At 37.2% G+C, this 17,388-nt stretch overlaps 1 protein-coding gene across 2 annotated transcripts in view; it reads left to right on the top strand.

Moving 5' to 3' along the window:
* LOC149786096 (protein MIX23-like) overlaps positions 1-16,004 on the top strand; it is a 32,360-nt gene extending 16,356 nt beyond the window's left edge. For both annotated transcript variants that reach the window (XM_089976402.1, XM_089976403.1), the window contains exons 4-5: positions 1,313-1,372; positions 13,404-16,004. In XM_089976402.1, the coding sequence (XP_089832528.1) occupies positions 1,313-1,372; positions 13,404-13,460 (117 nt within the window). In that variant the 3' untranslated portion in view covers positions 13,461-16,004. The remainder of the gene's footprint in view (positions 1-1,312; positions 1,373-13,403) is intronic.
* The last annotated feature ends 1,384 nt before the right edge of the window (positions 16,005-17,388 follow it).

Below are 17,388 nucleotides of genomic sequence, written 5' to 3'. Positions count from 1 at the left end.
GATCCACATTATTTTGGGATTTTTTTAATTCATTCAAAGATGTTTTGGATTGCATTATTGGTATGTTAGGATATTCAAGACTATTGGTAAATCATGGCATTCAAAAACTGTTGGTACATCAGGACATTGAAGACAGTTAGAAAGACATTCAAGACTTGGAATTCATTCAGAACATTCTCTATCTAATATCTTGTGATAGATATTTAGGATTATTTGGAATTTAGTTCACAATACTGTAAATGTCTTTTGAATTTTCACTCTGTATTCTCAGGAAATAAACTTCAGTGAAATCCATGTTCACATGGACCTAAATGAAAATGATGCCAAACTGTCATCCATTATGTCCATCACAGCCTCACCTTTAAAAATGTTATCATTCAAGAACATTGGAGATGGTTTCAGCATTCAGCAGTTAAAAAGAAGAAATTTTCTTATCTTGAATCCTGGAAATTCTTTTCTGCCAGTTGAGTGTCATCCCTTTGAGGGACTCTTTACTTGTAATGCAAGTTTAAACTGACAGGCTCATGTTCTGACTTGGATTTCTTCATGCTATCTTGTAGAGTATGGATATAATGGAGGCATATAGATTTCTGTGCATACATTAGAGCATGCATAGTAACAAGCTCCTAAATGCATTCAGCAAATTTCTGGGTGCAAGAATACTTCACATCCATTCATTATTCTGAGGCAGTTATTCTGTGCCTTCATGTCTAAATGATGTTTTGAAGAGTGAGTTATTTTGTTGCTTGAAGTATGACTTGTACTTGATGCATTGAGTTGTTTTGTTGCTTGTAGTATGACTTGTACGCAATGCTGAGTGAGTTTTGTTTGTTGCTTGAAGTAGGACTTGTACTTGATGCACAGTAAGTTTTGTTGCTTGCAGTAGGACTTGTATTCAGTGCAGTCAGTTGTTTTGTTCTGTGTAATAGGATGATGCAATTGTTGATAAGTTGTGTGATAATTATACACTTATCTTAGATTCTGGTTCAAATCTGTGTAATGCTTTGACACAGCCATACATTTATCTACATTGTAACCAAAATGTCATGAGATCAACCCAGGTTGGCCACAATGGTATGTCCTTGGGGAAAGGCACTTTATTATAATTGTCTTGGTACTAAATAATCTAATTGTGTTGCTCTGCCATAACCATGACTTGGTGTGTAAAACAAAGATTTGAAGCATGATTGAAAGAGAATATGAAAATTTTAGCAAAGCAGGATGCCTAAGTTTTAAGAATAGTTTAAAATATACCTAGCTGCTATCAGTCATAAGACATTCTTATATCAGACTTGGTATGTTGTATTTTCAGTTACGACTAATGCAGAATGAATTAGGAGTTGAAGAGGTTGTACGAGATAGAACGCAAAAGGTAACGATCCAAAGTTTTACAGAAAGTACAAATTTTAGAACTTTATTGTGCATTGTGCAGTGAATTTTTATACAGAATTACAGTATACTGTGATCAACATAAGTGTACCAGTTTCAGACTGTGAAGTTTGGATGTGTCAGTTATAGTATACTGTGATCAACATAAGTGTAATAGTTTCAGACTGAAGTTTGGATGTGTCAGTTATAGTATACTGTGATCAACATAAGTGTAATAGTTTCAGACTGTGAAATTTGGATGTGTCAATTACAGTATACTGTGATCAACATAAGTGTACCAGTTTCAGACTGTGATGTTTGGATGTGTCAATTACAGTATACTGTGATCAACATAAGTGTACCAGTTTCAATTGTGAAGTTTGGATGTGTCAATTACAGTATACTGTGATCAACATAAGTGTACCAGTTTCAGACTGTGATGTTTGGATGTGTCAATTACAGTATACTGTGATCAACATAAGTGTAATAGTTTCAGACTGTGATGTTTGGATGTGTCAATTACAGTATACTGTGATCAACATAAGTGTAATAGTTTCAGACTGAAGTTTGGATGTGTCAATTACAGTATATTGTGATCAACATAAGTGTAATAGTTTCAGACTGTGAAGTTTGGATGTGTCAATTACAGTATACTGTGATCAACATAAGTGTACCAGTTTCAATTGTGAAGTTTGGATGTGTCAGTTACAGGATACTGTGATCAACATAAGTGTACCAGTTTCAACTGTGATGTTTGGATGTGTCAATTACAGTATACTGTGATCAACGTAAGTGTACCAATTTCAGACTGTGATGTTTGGATGTGTCAATTACAATATACTGTGATCAACATAAGCGTACCAGTTTCAGACTGTGATGTTTGGATGTGTCAGTTACAGTATTTAACGTCATTAAACTTTTAATTGCATCATATTAATGAGATAAAATTTTCAGAAAATACTCCTGGGCAAAACAATTTTTTGGGTGATAAATCTACTCTTCCTAATTGAAAGTAATGTGTTTGCATGATGCACTATGTAAACACATTGTCATTGAAGTTTAGTTGTTTTATTATCCCATTGCCAATAAAGTTGGAAGGGAATATAGTATTTTTCCCATTGATCATATGTTTATACATTTTTGTGTCCTCGGGTAGATCACTTCAGCCAGACCTAAACTAGATCACTGAGACCTATTTTATTGACCACTGAATGCACTTGTATTGGTAGCGGTTCATCTATCAGATCTTCATCATACTGGACCTTATTTCATTTGCTGTCATGAACATTGGTATGTGGATATATCTCTGGAGAGTAACTCAGCAGTGCCAAAATTTGGTCATTGTGGGCCAGTTGAGTGACTTTTGTTTCTTCTTTGAATACATTACCCAATCATAATACCTTATAAGTATTACTACTACCTCACAAATCCAGCCCTCCCAGATACTACTTTTAGCTAAAGGGAGCTAAAAGTCTGCAGACCCATATGGTGGTCTGGCAGAATGATCTCCCCTTACATATAAGACTAGGCCGAAATGAGTGAGAGTATACCAGTTGTTACTTCCGCTTGTGCGACACAGCATGCTCTTTTCAACGAGAGACTTTGCCATCCATTTTCAGGTTGGAAGCATACCTACAGTTGAAGGAAAGTATAATCCATCTCTATATTTACAGTGCGACCCCGCTATATCGCGCCTTGTGATATTGTGAATTCGGATATAACACGGTTGTAGCATAGCTGCCAACCTTCACGATTTTGGCTTGAATGTCATGACTTTCTGCAGGATTCACAGATTCACGCTGCATGCCAAAATATCAAGAATTCCCCAATTCTCAGTTATTTTAAATTTTCCTGTTAAGTGCTAGTCATGATGTTGGCCGTTGACGAAACAGTTCGGCACTGCTAGTTGTGATATTAGTAGAACTATAGCCAGTTGGTACTGTTGGCGTGGTAGCAAGCATTTTAGTGTATTTTAATCTATATGTATAAGAGTAGTTTTACAAATGCTTTTGAAAGAAACAGGGGGCCTAACCGGAAGTTTTCTCTGCACATGTGCTGCAAACACTGATTTGAATTACCATATCTTTAAAATGTTTTCACCACCAAGGAAAAAGGAATGTATTGCACCAAAAGTGACATTTACTTTGGAATATACATTTTAAAAAAATTGCTGTGCATTCAGCCATCAAATACTAATATACATCATGCTTTTTGCACACAGTGTGCCACAAATTTTAGCATTTGGCATGATGGTAGAGATGATGTGAGGAAGCACATTGGTAGCTAAAAGCACATAAAGCTTGGGAAACTACATGAAGACAGCTTTTTCGAGTGTTGGAAGGTTTTAGATTGAAAGATTAGCATATATCGTAATTTGCTTGAGTTCACAGTTTTCTGCGCATGTGCCAGCACCACTAATCGTTCACCATTCGACGTTTCATCTTTTGGATTAATACCATTTAGTAATTAAACTACACTGCAGTTAAAATGTTTTCACCTCCAATGAAAAAGATTTGTATTCCACAAAAAGTGAAGTTTAGATTGGAGTACACCAAAATTTGGTCTAGCCTTCAGCCATCAAACATCGATGTGCATTATAAGTACATGTATGAAAGATAAATTGTAAGCAACAAAACGAGTCATTGGAGGTATGTGGCAGAATGATGTGAAACAGCACACTGCTATAGCACCCCTAGCAGATTTCAGTTTTGGGGTACTTTAAGCCACCTACTCAAGTCCTGCATGCTACCAGTGCTGAAACATTGTGAGCTTTCTTGTTGAACATAACCTGTCTTTCTCAGTTGGAGCTTAGCAAAAGTGAAAGATTATTTCCTATTGTGAGGAAAAATAAGACAAACTTTAAGTGCCTCCTTAGGTGCTGAAAATTTGCAGCAATTTTAGTCACCTAGATTAACTAGCAGGCAAGGACCTAAACTGTTTTGAAACAAATTTACCATGGCCTGATTGAGGACGTTCAAGACTGCCACACCATCATATCATGACAAATAGCAGGAAGTTTGTGTATATCAGTAAATTTGGCTGAAAATAAATTTGTACATGTAACCCTTGTAAATAATGTTTTATTTTGGGATTTTCATATAATGCAATACTGACCATTGAAGTGGATGGAGTTATCCTACTTTTCACTAATTGCGAGTCTGGAGGGTTGGCAGCTCTGTTGCGGCATGGCTTCCAAAATTTCATATATTCATTCGCACATGAAAAAATATTTTTTTTAATTCAAAGTGCGTGAAATAGTGTATAAAAAAGTAATATCCATTTTGGGGAAGAGATCATGTACGAATTCGAATATAATGCAATCGTGACGTGGTTCCTGAGATTTTAAATACATGTACGTGTATTTTTCTCTTACCTGGAATTTTTTTTATGTTAAAGTATGTGAAATAGTGTATAAAACAGTTTATCATCATTTTGGGGAGAGATCGTGTATGAATTTGAATATTTGATAATGGCATGGTTCCAGAAATTTTAAATACATGTATGTGTATTTTTCTTGTACCCGGAATTTTTATATATTTTAAGTACAAGAAATATTGTGTAAAATGTTTCTTGTCATTCAGGGGAAAAGTTCACATATGAATAGAAATATAATATGATCATGGTGTGGCTTCTGAAATTTAACAATTTCACCAGGTTCTTGAAGTGTTGTGCCAAAATAAACAATATTGGAAATGTTACTTATTACTGATCCATGAGTAAAGCCAGAAAGTCGTCTTTGTGATTGTCTTTAATTAATTCTGTATGCAATCGTTGCTCAAACAATAGCTGACATGTGTTTCTTCTTTAACTGCATACACAACCAAGCAGCAGACAATGTGGTGGTTGATAAAAGATTCTCAACAATTTAATAAACATCAAAAAACGAAAGCCACCAAGATGTTTGCTTTGCTTGGCGGTATTATTAGATGCAATCAGTTGACCAGTAAATAATGTCCACTTTATTAACTGGAAATTGGTAGGGAATGAAATTTTACATGCATTCAGCTTAAAAATCGTTATAAAAGCATTTTTCACATGTTTCTTTCAAGATTCACAAAATCAGAAGTAAAAGTTAAATGCATGCTGAAAGCATGTGTTGTTTGCTAATTATTTTTGCCGTAGTGATTCAGATGAATAGGCATACAAGTGTTAATTATTGGGAATTTACAATGGATAGAAGTACATGGAAACGCATATGATAAAATTGTAACATTATGAAAGTTGTACAGACACCGTTCATAGACCCTGGAACATAATGAACCGTACATGTGCTTCGTCTTTCTTAACCTAATTTTGCTGTTAATTTTCCCATTGAATTCAGACACATAATGATCTGTGACAAAATTACTAAATAGTTAAAAAATGTACGGTATGCAGTTTTTGCAACGGAATTGCATGGATTAACTGCATGCCAGGACGATACGATATTTTGACAGTAAGCAAACGGTGTTAATACTCTGTTCATGCTATATATTAGACGTTTAATTCAGACACAATGATCTGTGACAAAATTATTGAATATTTTAAATCTGTATGCAGTATTTCAGTGGAATTACATGCATTATGGATGAATTGCATGCCATGATGGCACGATAGTAAATTGGTGTTGATACCCTATTCATGATATACATTAGACATGAATAAATGTATATGTGCCAATGCGATGTTCTCTGAAAAAAGTAAAATACTGTAAAACAATTTTTTGTACCCCAGTTATCGTGTTATAACGGGTTCCACTGTATGTATGTGTGTGTATATATATATATATATATATACATATATATATATATATATATATATATATATATATATATATATATATATATATATATACACACACACACACACACACACACACACACACACACACACACCTTATTTTTAGAGCTCTTTGTTACTTGAATGGCAGCCATTATATCCCCACAGGATAGGTCTGGGCTGTATTTGTATGTGTGCAAGTCTCTTATACTTTCAGAACCTGCATTTATTCTTTTTCTGTATTAATCCTTCTTTCTGGTACATACAGACGGGCATTCTTTGCATGGCATTTATAGTGCATTGGTGCCATGCTTCCATGAGCTTGTTGTTTATACTTGTATATTGCACTTGTATAGGCTTCCATGAGATCGTTGTTTATACTTGTATATTGCACTTGTATAGGCTTCCATGAGATCATTGTTTATACTTGTATATTGCACTTGTATAGGCTTCCATGAGATTGTTGTTTATACTTGTATATTGCACTTGTATAGGCCATCTCTGAGCCTTCCTACAGGTAGCATTATCTAAATATATCATAATTAGTTTTGCCCACCTTCCCCTACACCAACATCAAACTGGACAAAAGTCCCAGCTTCAGTTGATCCTATGACAAAAAAGGAGGAGCCTTCCTTCAAGCTACTACCGCAATCAGGGAGAGTTAATAGACATTTTAAACTGTTTTCTCCACCAATCGCAGGATCCCAGCATTAACAGACTTTTCTTTACACAAAGACGCCTTCTATCTCACTTCCATCAGCGTTTCTACTCGTGTCACATGCCAGCCTTTCACTTGGGAATCCCAGCAATAGATAGGGATATCGCCATTTTGGGGATATCCAAACCGCACTCAATACGTATAGACCAAGTGATCTTTGATGATACTCAACAGTTAATGTGCAACATTGTTGCCATGAGCTCTCTGCTGGACTTTGTTTCCATGGCAATTTTCCAATAAGCGGAATGTAGCCTCTCTCCTCTCTCTTTGACTTCTACAGGCCATGCATGGAAGTCATTATCATGCATGGCCTGTGTTTTAAATAGGGCGGCTCAACACACCTTGGCCAATGCCGTCACCATTGCTACCAATCTACAGTTGGGTGAATGTGGCCCTGTACTCACAAACACCTTCCTAAAGGACCACCATAAAGCCAGACTGCACACACAACCTTTATTGTCCAATCTTTTGTTTAACAGCCAGATTGAAGAGGTTCAAAAACAGGCCACTAACAAAACAAATTTCCTTACTCCACCACCATAGTGCCATTACAGGGATAATTTAGGAAATCAGGAAAGGGATCCAAGAGACAACCATAGGATACAAACCTCAGGAAAACAGTCCTGCCAGAGATCCACTCAATGTAAGAATATACAAAACTTGTAATAACTGACATAGCGTTTGTCATACGACAAACTACGGAATCAATTCAGTAGTTGGCAGATCACAAGATACAATGACGCAGAAGGAAAGTAGATCGAAAAACTTGCAAGCAACCATTTACAGCTTGGATCAATGAAAAATAACAAATTCATGACTAAAAGTATGAATGTAGCACTTGCAAGCAGTTATTTACAATAATGCAATAGGAAAGTAGCACTTGCAAACTGCCACATCCAATTTGCATCAAGGAAAATACAATATACATTGATAGAATTATGAAAGTATTACTTGCAAGCAGTAATTTACAATAATGTATCAAGGAAGATTAGGAAATACGCGCATATGATTGTGGCGGTAATCCTCCTCCATAGTCAAAGGCTTTTGTCGGGTCAATGAATGTCATGTACAAGTTGAAGTTCTGTTGCCTGGTATTTCTTCTGGAGTTGACAAGCTACAAACACCATGCCTTTGGTTCCTCCTTTCCTGCAACAGTCAGGAGATGCCTCTCTGCAAGTAGTCAATCGATGCATCCTTGTACTTCTGGGGTATTTATTCACTGTGTTCACATTGACTGAAACAGTTCAGTCAGTTGTTGTGTTTTGTGTGAGCTAAAGACTTTGTAGACTACTGCTGGTGGAACATCTGTTTTTGGTATTTTGACAGCAGGTGGATTGCTTTCAGTTTCATTCAGCTCAGGAGGATCTGCAAGTGATAGGTTTATTTCCAGTTGGGGCAGTCGATCAATAGCCTCCTCGCTTATAAATGGTTGCTGATTCAGTATTTTGTTGAAGTGTTCTGCCCATCTTTGAAGTATCTTTCCTTTGTCAAATAAGAATTGTGGCAATGTTAGCGTTCGCAATTGGTTATATTCCTGATGATGGTAGATTGTCTTTAAAGCATCAGTTTCTCGTTTCATTCCTGTTTGTGTTTTATTGCACAGGTCATGAGTTTTTGCAGCTCTTTAAGTTTTCATCCTAGTGATATTATTGAAGGCTGCCTTCTTTAAAGATGAAGTGTTCTCTTCTAGACAGGCCCTCTGTAGCTGATGTTTCTCAGTTGTTGTTGTTGTGGGGTTTAACGCCATTTTTCAGCACACGATAGGCTATGCATGGCGGCCATTATTAATAGTGGAGGAAAACCCTGGGAAGAACCACCGACCCACGAGAAGCTACTGGCAAGCTTTCTCACATACCCACATTGGTCGAATCCTAGACTCGAACCCATGCAGACAGAGGTGAGATGGCAGTGATCCATAACGGAGAGTGCTTTAGACCACTCGGCCACTCAGGGCCCCCCAACGTTTCTCAGTCAGAAGTCTCTGTATGGCTGCATTGTTATCATCAAACCAGATTTGATGTTTATGTGTGCTGGGACCAAAGGTTATGGATGCAGTTGAATACAAAGATTCTGGATGCCCAGTTTTCCTTCACATTCTTGCAGTTTGTATTGATTGTATCCAGTGGCTGCGCAGTTCTTGAACAAAAATTTTTTGTTTCAATTCTCTGAATTTAGCCACATTAAGCTTTTGGTGCATCTTTTTTAGCTTGTGGTTGTTTGCAGGCTGAATTTGGATATTGAGCTTGGAGATCATGTGCCTGTGGTCAGTCCAGCATTTTGCACTTCTCATGGCCATTGTCACTCAGACATTCTGCCTGTCTCTTCTCCTGACAATGATGACATCCAAGACATCTTGTAGTGGTTTGGCACGCAAAATATTGTATTAGTGGCTAGGAGGTTAAGTTCTGCACATTTTCTCAGTAGCAGGAGTCCACATTGCTGTTGCATTTGCCAAGTCAATTTTTGCTTACGACACCTGGCAATGTCTAGTCATCTGTGCCAACTCTAGCATTTAGGTCACTCTGATTATAATGGGGTCTTATTTAGCGTTATTAACACATTAACATGTTAATTTGTTTTTTTAATGTTTTATTCTTTCAGAAATATCTTCTAAATGCAGTAAATGCAAGTAATTCAAAGCAATGGGAAGGCATGCCTGACATCTACCCGGCATGTACCATATGTACCTCTTTTTCTTGCAGTGTGTGTGGTTTGTGGTCTGAGGATACCTGGTCTGCAGTCAGCAAAATGCGAAGAGAAGAGGGGAAAATGATGCGAGAAGAGCCTATGATATCAGCACTACCAGTCCCACTTCCCAAAAAATCAGATGGATGACATTTTCCACAACTGTGATATCAGCAGATTTGGGTGAGATGAATGAAGATATGTTGCATTTACAACATAAAATGCCAGCCTTTCAGCAAGATATGTGTTGACAGGTGGAGGAGAAAGTGATGCGATTCCTGAGTTAAGGCCAGCTTTTACATCTTTTTCCATCTTCCAAGGATAATTTTGATTTCATGGCGATTATTCCCTATTTTTAGTCAGCCCATTGAGGAAACATCCCTTCTGAGCTTGGCCTTCAGGTCTGTAAGATCAGGTGCATGATGTCTTCAGTGGATCCAGCATGCAGTACCTGCCATCCAGCCTGCCCAGCTGTCCCAATCCAGACTTGATTACAGGAATTATAGTGATAGATTCAACAGATTAGCCAGACATTGTGTATGTATAATTGTAATGAAGGATCTGTCCATATAGCCAAGCTGATGGTTACTATAGAGATTGGGATGGAAAATCCATCAGTCCAGTCATGCTTCTGTCACAACCGGTACTGAGGCTGACCAGATGAGCTTACACACTGCCGATAACCAGGTAAACCATTCTCCTAGCCTACCAGCCATCTGCTGGGTACAAAAAAATTGCCCAGCAGAGCTGGCTTCCTTCTACTTCCCCAGTCAGCAAATCTCAAGAAGATCAGTGATCTGCTATCTGAATGTATCTGTAACTGGGAAATGTTCGCCACACCTTAGATGATAGATCTGTCCCCATTGAGGATTTTCTACCATTTAGGAGCCCATCATCACTGCCACAATGGAGGGACAATAGATGAGCCATGAGAAAAGGATCTTTACTCCCCAAGGACAAACAGATCTCAACCTTCTTTCAGCAGACAACAGCCAAACCAGTCTTGGATGCAGTCTTACAGGGGATGTAAAACAAAAAAAAAAAGAAGTTTCTCCTCCCTGAAGCCTCCTGCTTTGCCATGCTGACTTAACACCCCAGCTGGCCATAGACAGCCTCCAAGTGGGTGCCCAGCTACTGCAATTCTGGTTATGTTGGATCAACCCACTTCCACAAAATGGATGGGTGACCCAAGCCATTTCAGAGGTTATTAGTAATTCATTCATCCAACCCACACCTATTTCTTCCTCTCTATTTCTAATGGATGTGAAATCAGATTGGGAGAGGGACATATTCTTCAGCAGGAGATATAGTTGTTCATCAACAAATGAGAAGTAGATATTGTATGAAAATAACAATCTCCAGGGTACCTTTTCTTTCTGCCAGGGTTCAAGATAAGGGTGAGGTATATCTGACTACATTCAAAGGGACGAGTATGAAATCAGTCTTGATCTCACAGATGCTTATTTTCATGTCTCTATTCACCCAGCTTTCGAACAATTCTTCTGTTCGCTTACCGTTACAAAATTTACCAGTTTCAGGTCCTTCCCTTCAGTTTGTATATCAGCCCCTGGGTCTTCAACAAAATTATGGACTGCATCGTCACCCTGTTCTGGTTGACATCATGTATAGCAATGGCAACATGGGTGATATAAAAAAACACGATAAGTGCAGTTCTTCTCAAGGTCAGAAGCCATCTTCTATTGTCTCAGATTTGTGAACTCTGAAAAATCAGATTGTCACTCATCCTAGTGTTTTTTCCACCTTGGTATGGAGTTTATAACCAATATCAGCGTGTATGTATTCTTCATGCCTGCATCATCAAACTTTTTGTCTGTTTCCAACAAGATGTGAATTCCAGCAAGAGAGTTCTTGCAACTCATTTATGAAATGCAGCCCATTACAAATAACTTTGCTGACTCAGTGGCACCACTTTTCCAGTCCACTTGACCAGAAGGTTAATATCATGAACAAGGTACAACCATTCCATTGTCAGTGGTGCAACAACAATTGGCTCATGACAGGAATTCCTCTGGAGAAAAACCCCCAACGAGAGTTGACAGTATACACAGATGCCAGTACATACAGCTCACATTCTGCCGGGCTTCAGTATGTCAGCAACAAATTGGGACCTACTTCCTAGAAATTCTCCTTCGTGCTTCACTCTTGTCAGGACATCCTTGCAAGAGAAAGACCTCAGACCTTTGATTGTGGACAGATGTTATTGTTTTGGGTTTAATCCATTTTTCAGTATATGATAGGCTATACTAGTTTATACACAGGATCCAATATATATATATATATATATATATATATATATATATATATATATATATATATATATATATATCATTCTGGGGTGGAGAAAGAACCTGGAAAACCCCAGTATGAACCACTAACCCAAATGAAGGTACTGGCAAACTTTCTCACATAACCACATTGGCTAAGCCTGAGACTTGTACCCACATGGACAGAGGTAAGATGGCAGTAATCAGTAAAGGCAAGCACTTTCTACCACTCGGCCATCTGTGGCCCCAATTGTGGAGATGGTCTAGAGAGCAGCAAGCCCCATCATTGCGAAGACATATGAGAGATGCAGCATGCCTCAAGAAAATCGGGCATAATTTTGCTAGGCAATGTTTAGTAGGCTTGGAAGACGTGTATGAGTAGTATACAATATTTGGGCAGCTTGGATGGCATGAATGGATTTGATTTTTTTAAAAACATAGCTTTAACAGTTTTTCAGTCATATCGCTACTATGTCTGCAGTGTGGCAGTTTATAGTGATGTTTAGCAATGGGGCATCATGCCGCAGACATGTAGCATGCTGTCCCACCCAGCCACATTATCCTGACACCAGGCCGACCAGTCCTAACACTAACCTCTTAATGCTGAATGCCAAGCGAGGCAGCTGTTAGTACCATTTTTGTAAGTCTTTGGCATGCCTTGACCCAGGATTGAACCCACGACCTCCTGCATCTGAGGCAGACGCTGTAACCACCAGGGGACGGCCTGAATGAGTGGCATAAAATGTTTGGGCAGCTTGGAGGGTCGGTATGAGTGGTATACAATGTTTAGGCAGCTTGGAAGGTCGGTATGAGTGGTATACAATGTTTAGGCAGCTTGGAAGGTCGGTATGAGTGGTATACAATGTTTAGGCAGCTGGGAAGTTCGGTATGAGTGGTATACAATGTTCAGGCAGCTGGGAAGGCCTTCATGATTGGTATACAATGTTTAGGCGTCTGGGAAGGCCTGTATGAGTGGTATACAATGTTTAGGCAGCTGGGAAGGCCTGTATGAGTGGTATACAATGTTCAGGCAGCTGGGAAGGCCTGCATGATTGGTATACAATGTTTAGGCATCTGGGAAGGCCCGTATGAGTGGTATACAATGTTTAGGCAGCTGGGAAGGCCTGAATGAGTGGTATACAATGTTTAGACAACTGGGAAGGCCCATATGAGTGGTATCTTTGCCAAGACTTTTGTACATCATGAAGTTATCTGAACACTTTACTTGACACTATTGACTTGATTGACATCTTGAAAATTGATTTAACCAATAGTGAAACTAATAGGCGAATGCAGTTCTTCATATCATTCATTCATTCTGGACCCCTCAAGTTTTCCAGGTATTATACAGACTTGCACACTGGAATAAATGTTACCATTCCTTTTTGCAACAAGAGTCAATGGCAATAGAAATGAGAATTGCCTGTATTTGGAGTCAGAATGTATTGTACAAAGTCTGTAGTTAAAGTAAAGTAAAAAGCACCAAATCTTTTTTATATATAGTTTTTGATATGAATATTCTAGTGCACAATCTTTTTGGATCTGATTATATTTCTCCCCAGAAGTATCAAATCTTTTCTTTTTTATAGGTGTTTTATGAGAGATGCAGAACAGCGTACAAACCACCCAATCGACCAATTGTATGACAGTCATGAGATTATAATACAGACATTTAAGAAATTTATACAAATAAACTTTTAAAAAGGTATGGAAATGATTCATCATTGTGACTCTTTGAACTGGTGGACTTAATCAGAAAATGTTTGATTGTATAATGGATCACATGTGCATGAAGAATGATTTTCTTCCATCATTGTTTCAAGCATTGATTCATCTTAATGGGGAGACATTTAGAATGCAAGGCCAAGAAAGCATCTGACCTGGATTGATGAGGAGACATTTGGAATGCAAGGCCAAGAAATCATCTGACCTGGATTGATGAGGAGACATTTAGAATGCAAGGCCAAGAAAGCATCTGACCTGGATTGATGAGGAGACATTTAGAATGCAAGGCCAAGAAATCATCTAACCTGGATTGATGAGGAGACATTTGGAATGCAAGGCCAAGAAATCGTCTGACCTGGATTGATGAGGAGACATTTAGAATGCAAGGCCAAGAAAGCACCTGACCTGGATTGATGAGGAGACATTTAGAATGCAAGACCAAGAAAGCATCTGACCTGGATACACTTTATCCTCTGTACTTGAAACAATTGGTGTGTTGTGCATATTTGTGCATAAGTGTTTTTAAAGAGGGTATGCCTTATCTGCCAGCAATTCAAGTTTAAGTTGTAATAGTTGCAAGGAAGTGTTCTTGGTTATGATGGTATATGATTTTGCATGCATTGAAATATGTCCTTCAATTTCACTATTTACATACTTTGATGTTACAGAATTGACATAAAAAGTAATTGATTCCAAATAATGATTAATTGCCTGGAAGCATACAGTAAACATTTACTATTAAAATAGCAAAATTATTGTCCATCATATATACATGATCCCCAATTACACACAACTCCAGTACTGAAATGTGTTGTAATTACATACCTGCCATATTCCCAGACAGTGTTGGTTGTTTCACACACTCCAAAATGTGTGTTTTGAGGTCTCAGTGGGGGTTGGTGCACATGACCTAAACAAAAGCATCATTGTCCAATTGAGAACAAATTATCTCTTCTAGTAAGCCTTTATAAATTTACTGGAAATTTCAGATTTGATAAAAAACGAAATTAACATTTCTTGCAAGCATTGAATACACTTACAAGCCAAAAATAGCTGCTACACTTAGCATTGTCCAGTAGTAAAAGACACGTGTCCATTTTGACATAAATACATCCCCATAGGCATTGAATAAATACCATGCTTATGTCATTAAAACCCATTGGACAGTGCAATATTTTCTTAATTTGATGCAGTTTTGCACTGTCATTAGTTCAGCTTAGGGGTGCAGTAGTACTAATGTCATTTGAGTTCATCTTGTTATTCCATTGAGACTGGATGTTACTGTTGTTCAAACTTCATCAATAAGTTTGTTGTATATTTTTGTTGCTAAGTCGATGGACATCATACACTCCAGGATGACCAGTGTTGATATGGTACTTGCAGTTTGTGCAAAATATTAAAATGCATCCCTTTGCTGCTGCTCTACATGAAGTCCAACTCTGTCAAGATGATAGTGTTAGTGACTTACTGGTGAAAATCTGGTTAGAAATTATAAATTGATGAATAAAGTAGCTAATTTTTGTTTGTTTTTATATTCTTGATATTGTTTTATTAAAATTGTTGGGGATATAAACAAACAGGAGGACAAGTGAATACAGTAGTTAGCTGGACTAAATCTCAGCTGCATTTTGACATTTTACCTTAAAAATGAACCACATTTGTACACGATTCCAACTACCGAAATAAACAGTTTTTAGTGTTTTACATGGAGAATAATCCTACCTTGACGAAACATTTCTGCTGATCACAAAGTTGCTAGTAATCTTTAATAATGATCACTTAAACAATCTCGTTCAAGACAGTGATTTGACTGAACATAGTTTGGATGAATTGGATTGTGATATGGACTCTCCCACATTAGTTTTCAGATGATTTGACTCATCATCATAATAGCCGTTTTCAGTCATATAATTAATCTGTAAAATAGTGGTTGCTTATCTCTGAACACCTTACCTTTTAATTGACTCCATGATAATCAGCTGGTTAAACTGCCTTTTAATTGACTACATGATAATCAGCTGGTTAAACTGCCTTTTAATTGACTCCATGATAATCAACTGGTTAAACTGCCTTTTAATTGACTCCTTGATAATCAATCAGCTGGTTAAACTGCCTTTTATTTGACTACATGATAGTTGGTTAAACTGTCCAGAGGATAATTTTACATAGTCTCTAACAGGACTATTTACTGTTTCTACAGGCTATATACCTTGGACATGTATAATAATGGTCAAAAAATGTCTCCTTGTTTCTCATTTTCCCCGTAAGATTATTGAAATTTCGTTTTTCAAAATGTGTTATAGTAGGTATGTAATCAGTCATTTTAAACCGAAGCATGGGGTAACCTTCTGTTTTCAGGTTTCTGATTTTCATGCATGTTATTGACGGAAATTCTTAGTGTTTTCAAGAAATTTTGAATATCTTTCATTTGACAGCAATTATTTTTAATAAAGAAATTGTGATAATGACTTTCTTAATTATTGTAGTTAATTAAGATTTCAGGGCCTCGGATGGTTGAGTGGTCTAAGACACATGCTTTACAGATCACAGACATCTCACCTCTGCATGGGTTTGAGTATCAGGCATGTCCAGCTTGGGTAGGTGAGAATGTTTTCCAGTAGTTTTTTGCGGATTGGTGGTGTTTCCTGCGATTTTTCTGGGTTCTTCCTCCACCAGATATTATGGCCACCATCTATAGCCTATCATGTGCTGAAAAATAGGCATTAAACCCAAAACAAGTACAACCATTAAGATTTCATTTTGAAATTTTCATAATTGTGAGTTTTCTGGTCAAGAATCGTGTAAGGGCTGTTCCAGTAGAATATATACTCCCGGGGGGGAAGGCACTTTCAAATTCAACCAACCCACAACAGAAGCAATTAAAAAAAATTATGATCCACCATCAGATATGTTTTATTTGAAAAACACTGCCCCCTACAGAAGCATATTTTTTAAACATAATTTTTGGCTATGGGTTAGTGGGCAGTAAAAGCGATTTTAATATTGGGTTGGGGACAAGCGATTTAAATGACAGCTGGCTGGAGTTAATCTACTGAATTCTTATAGATCATATAATCTACTGCATATTTTTATTTGTATTCATTCATTATTATCAATCTTTTGTCCTTTTGTTTGTCTGTCAGCCAAGTATGTCTCTGGTACTCTGAAATCACAAATTTTCATGGTGGTTTATTATTTGTAGATGTCACTGATCAGTCCCTTAATGCCTAATAATTTAACGTCCATGAATTTTAAAAGAGGGATTTATATTCTAATACACACATCATGAATTTGTATCCTTACTAAACTGTGTGTTTACTGAAGTGATCACTTATGTTTTGCTATTTTTCTTTGTTCTCAGGCATGCTGCTTTTGATTACAATAGTTAAAATCTTGTATTGCTTTAAATGTGTGGTCAGATGCTATGATTCTGTGTTATTATTTTTTTTCAATAAATGTTTTGGTAAACTTATAATACATGATTTGTCAGAAAAAAAACACCATTAATGCCTGTGGAAGTGATGTTGCATTATTTCTGCCTACTTTTACACGATATCATTTCTTGTAAGAACATATATTTCAGTTACCGATGTCTTATTTTTTATGCTTGTTTCAAGACTATTATAAAAGTTTTTAAAAAAACAAAAGAAAAAAAGCAAGTCAAACATTTTTATATCATTAATTAGATTTTAAAAAATGGATGAAAGTCAAGGAATCATTTTTCCCAGAGTACTCGTAAAATCAAAGTCATTGCAGTTAACTATTGTCAATAGCATCATCATCATCAATGATGGCCTTGCATTAACATTCTGCACTTTCAATCCAGTTGTCACAGGTTCTATCTCCCAC

This window comes from Sinohyriopsis cumingii, chromosome 12 (assembly GCF_028554795.1).
Source record: "Sinohyriopsis cumingii isolate HCF-2022 chromosome 12, ASM2855479v2, whole genome shotgun sequence".
Lineage (NCBI taxonomy): Eukaryota > Metazoa > Mollusca > Bivalvia > Unionida > Unionidae > Sinohyriopsis > Sinohyriopsis cumingii.
Note: the sequence above shows the minus strand (reverse complement) of the source record. Positions and strands in the feature narration are given on the sequence as shown.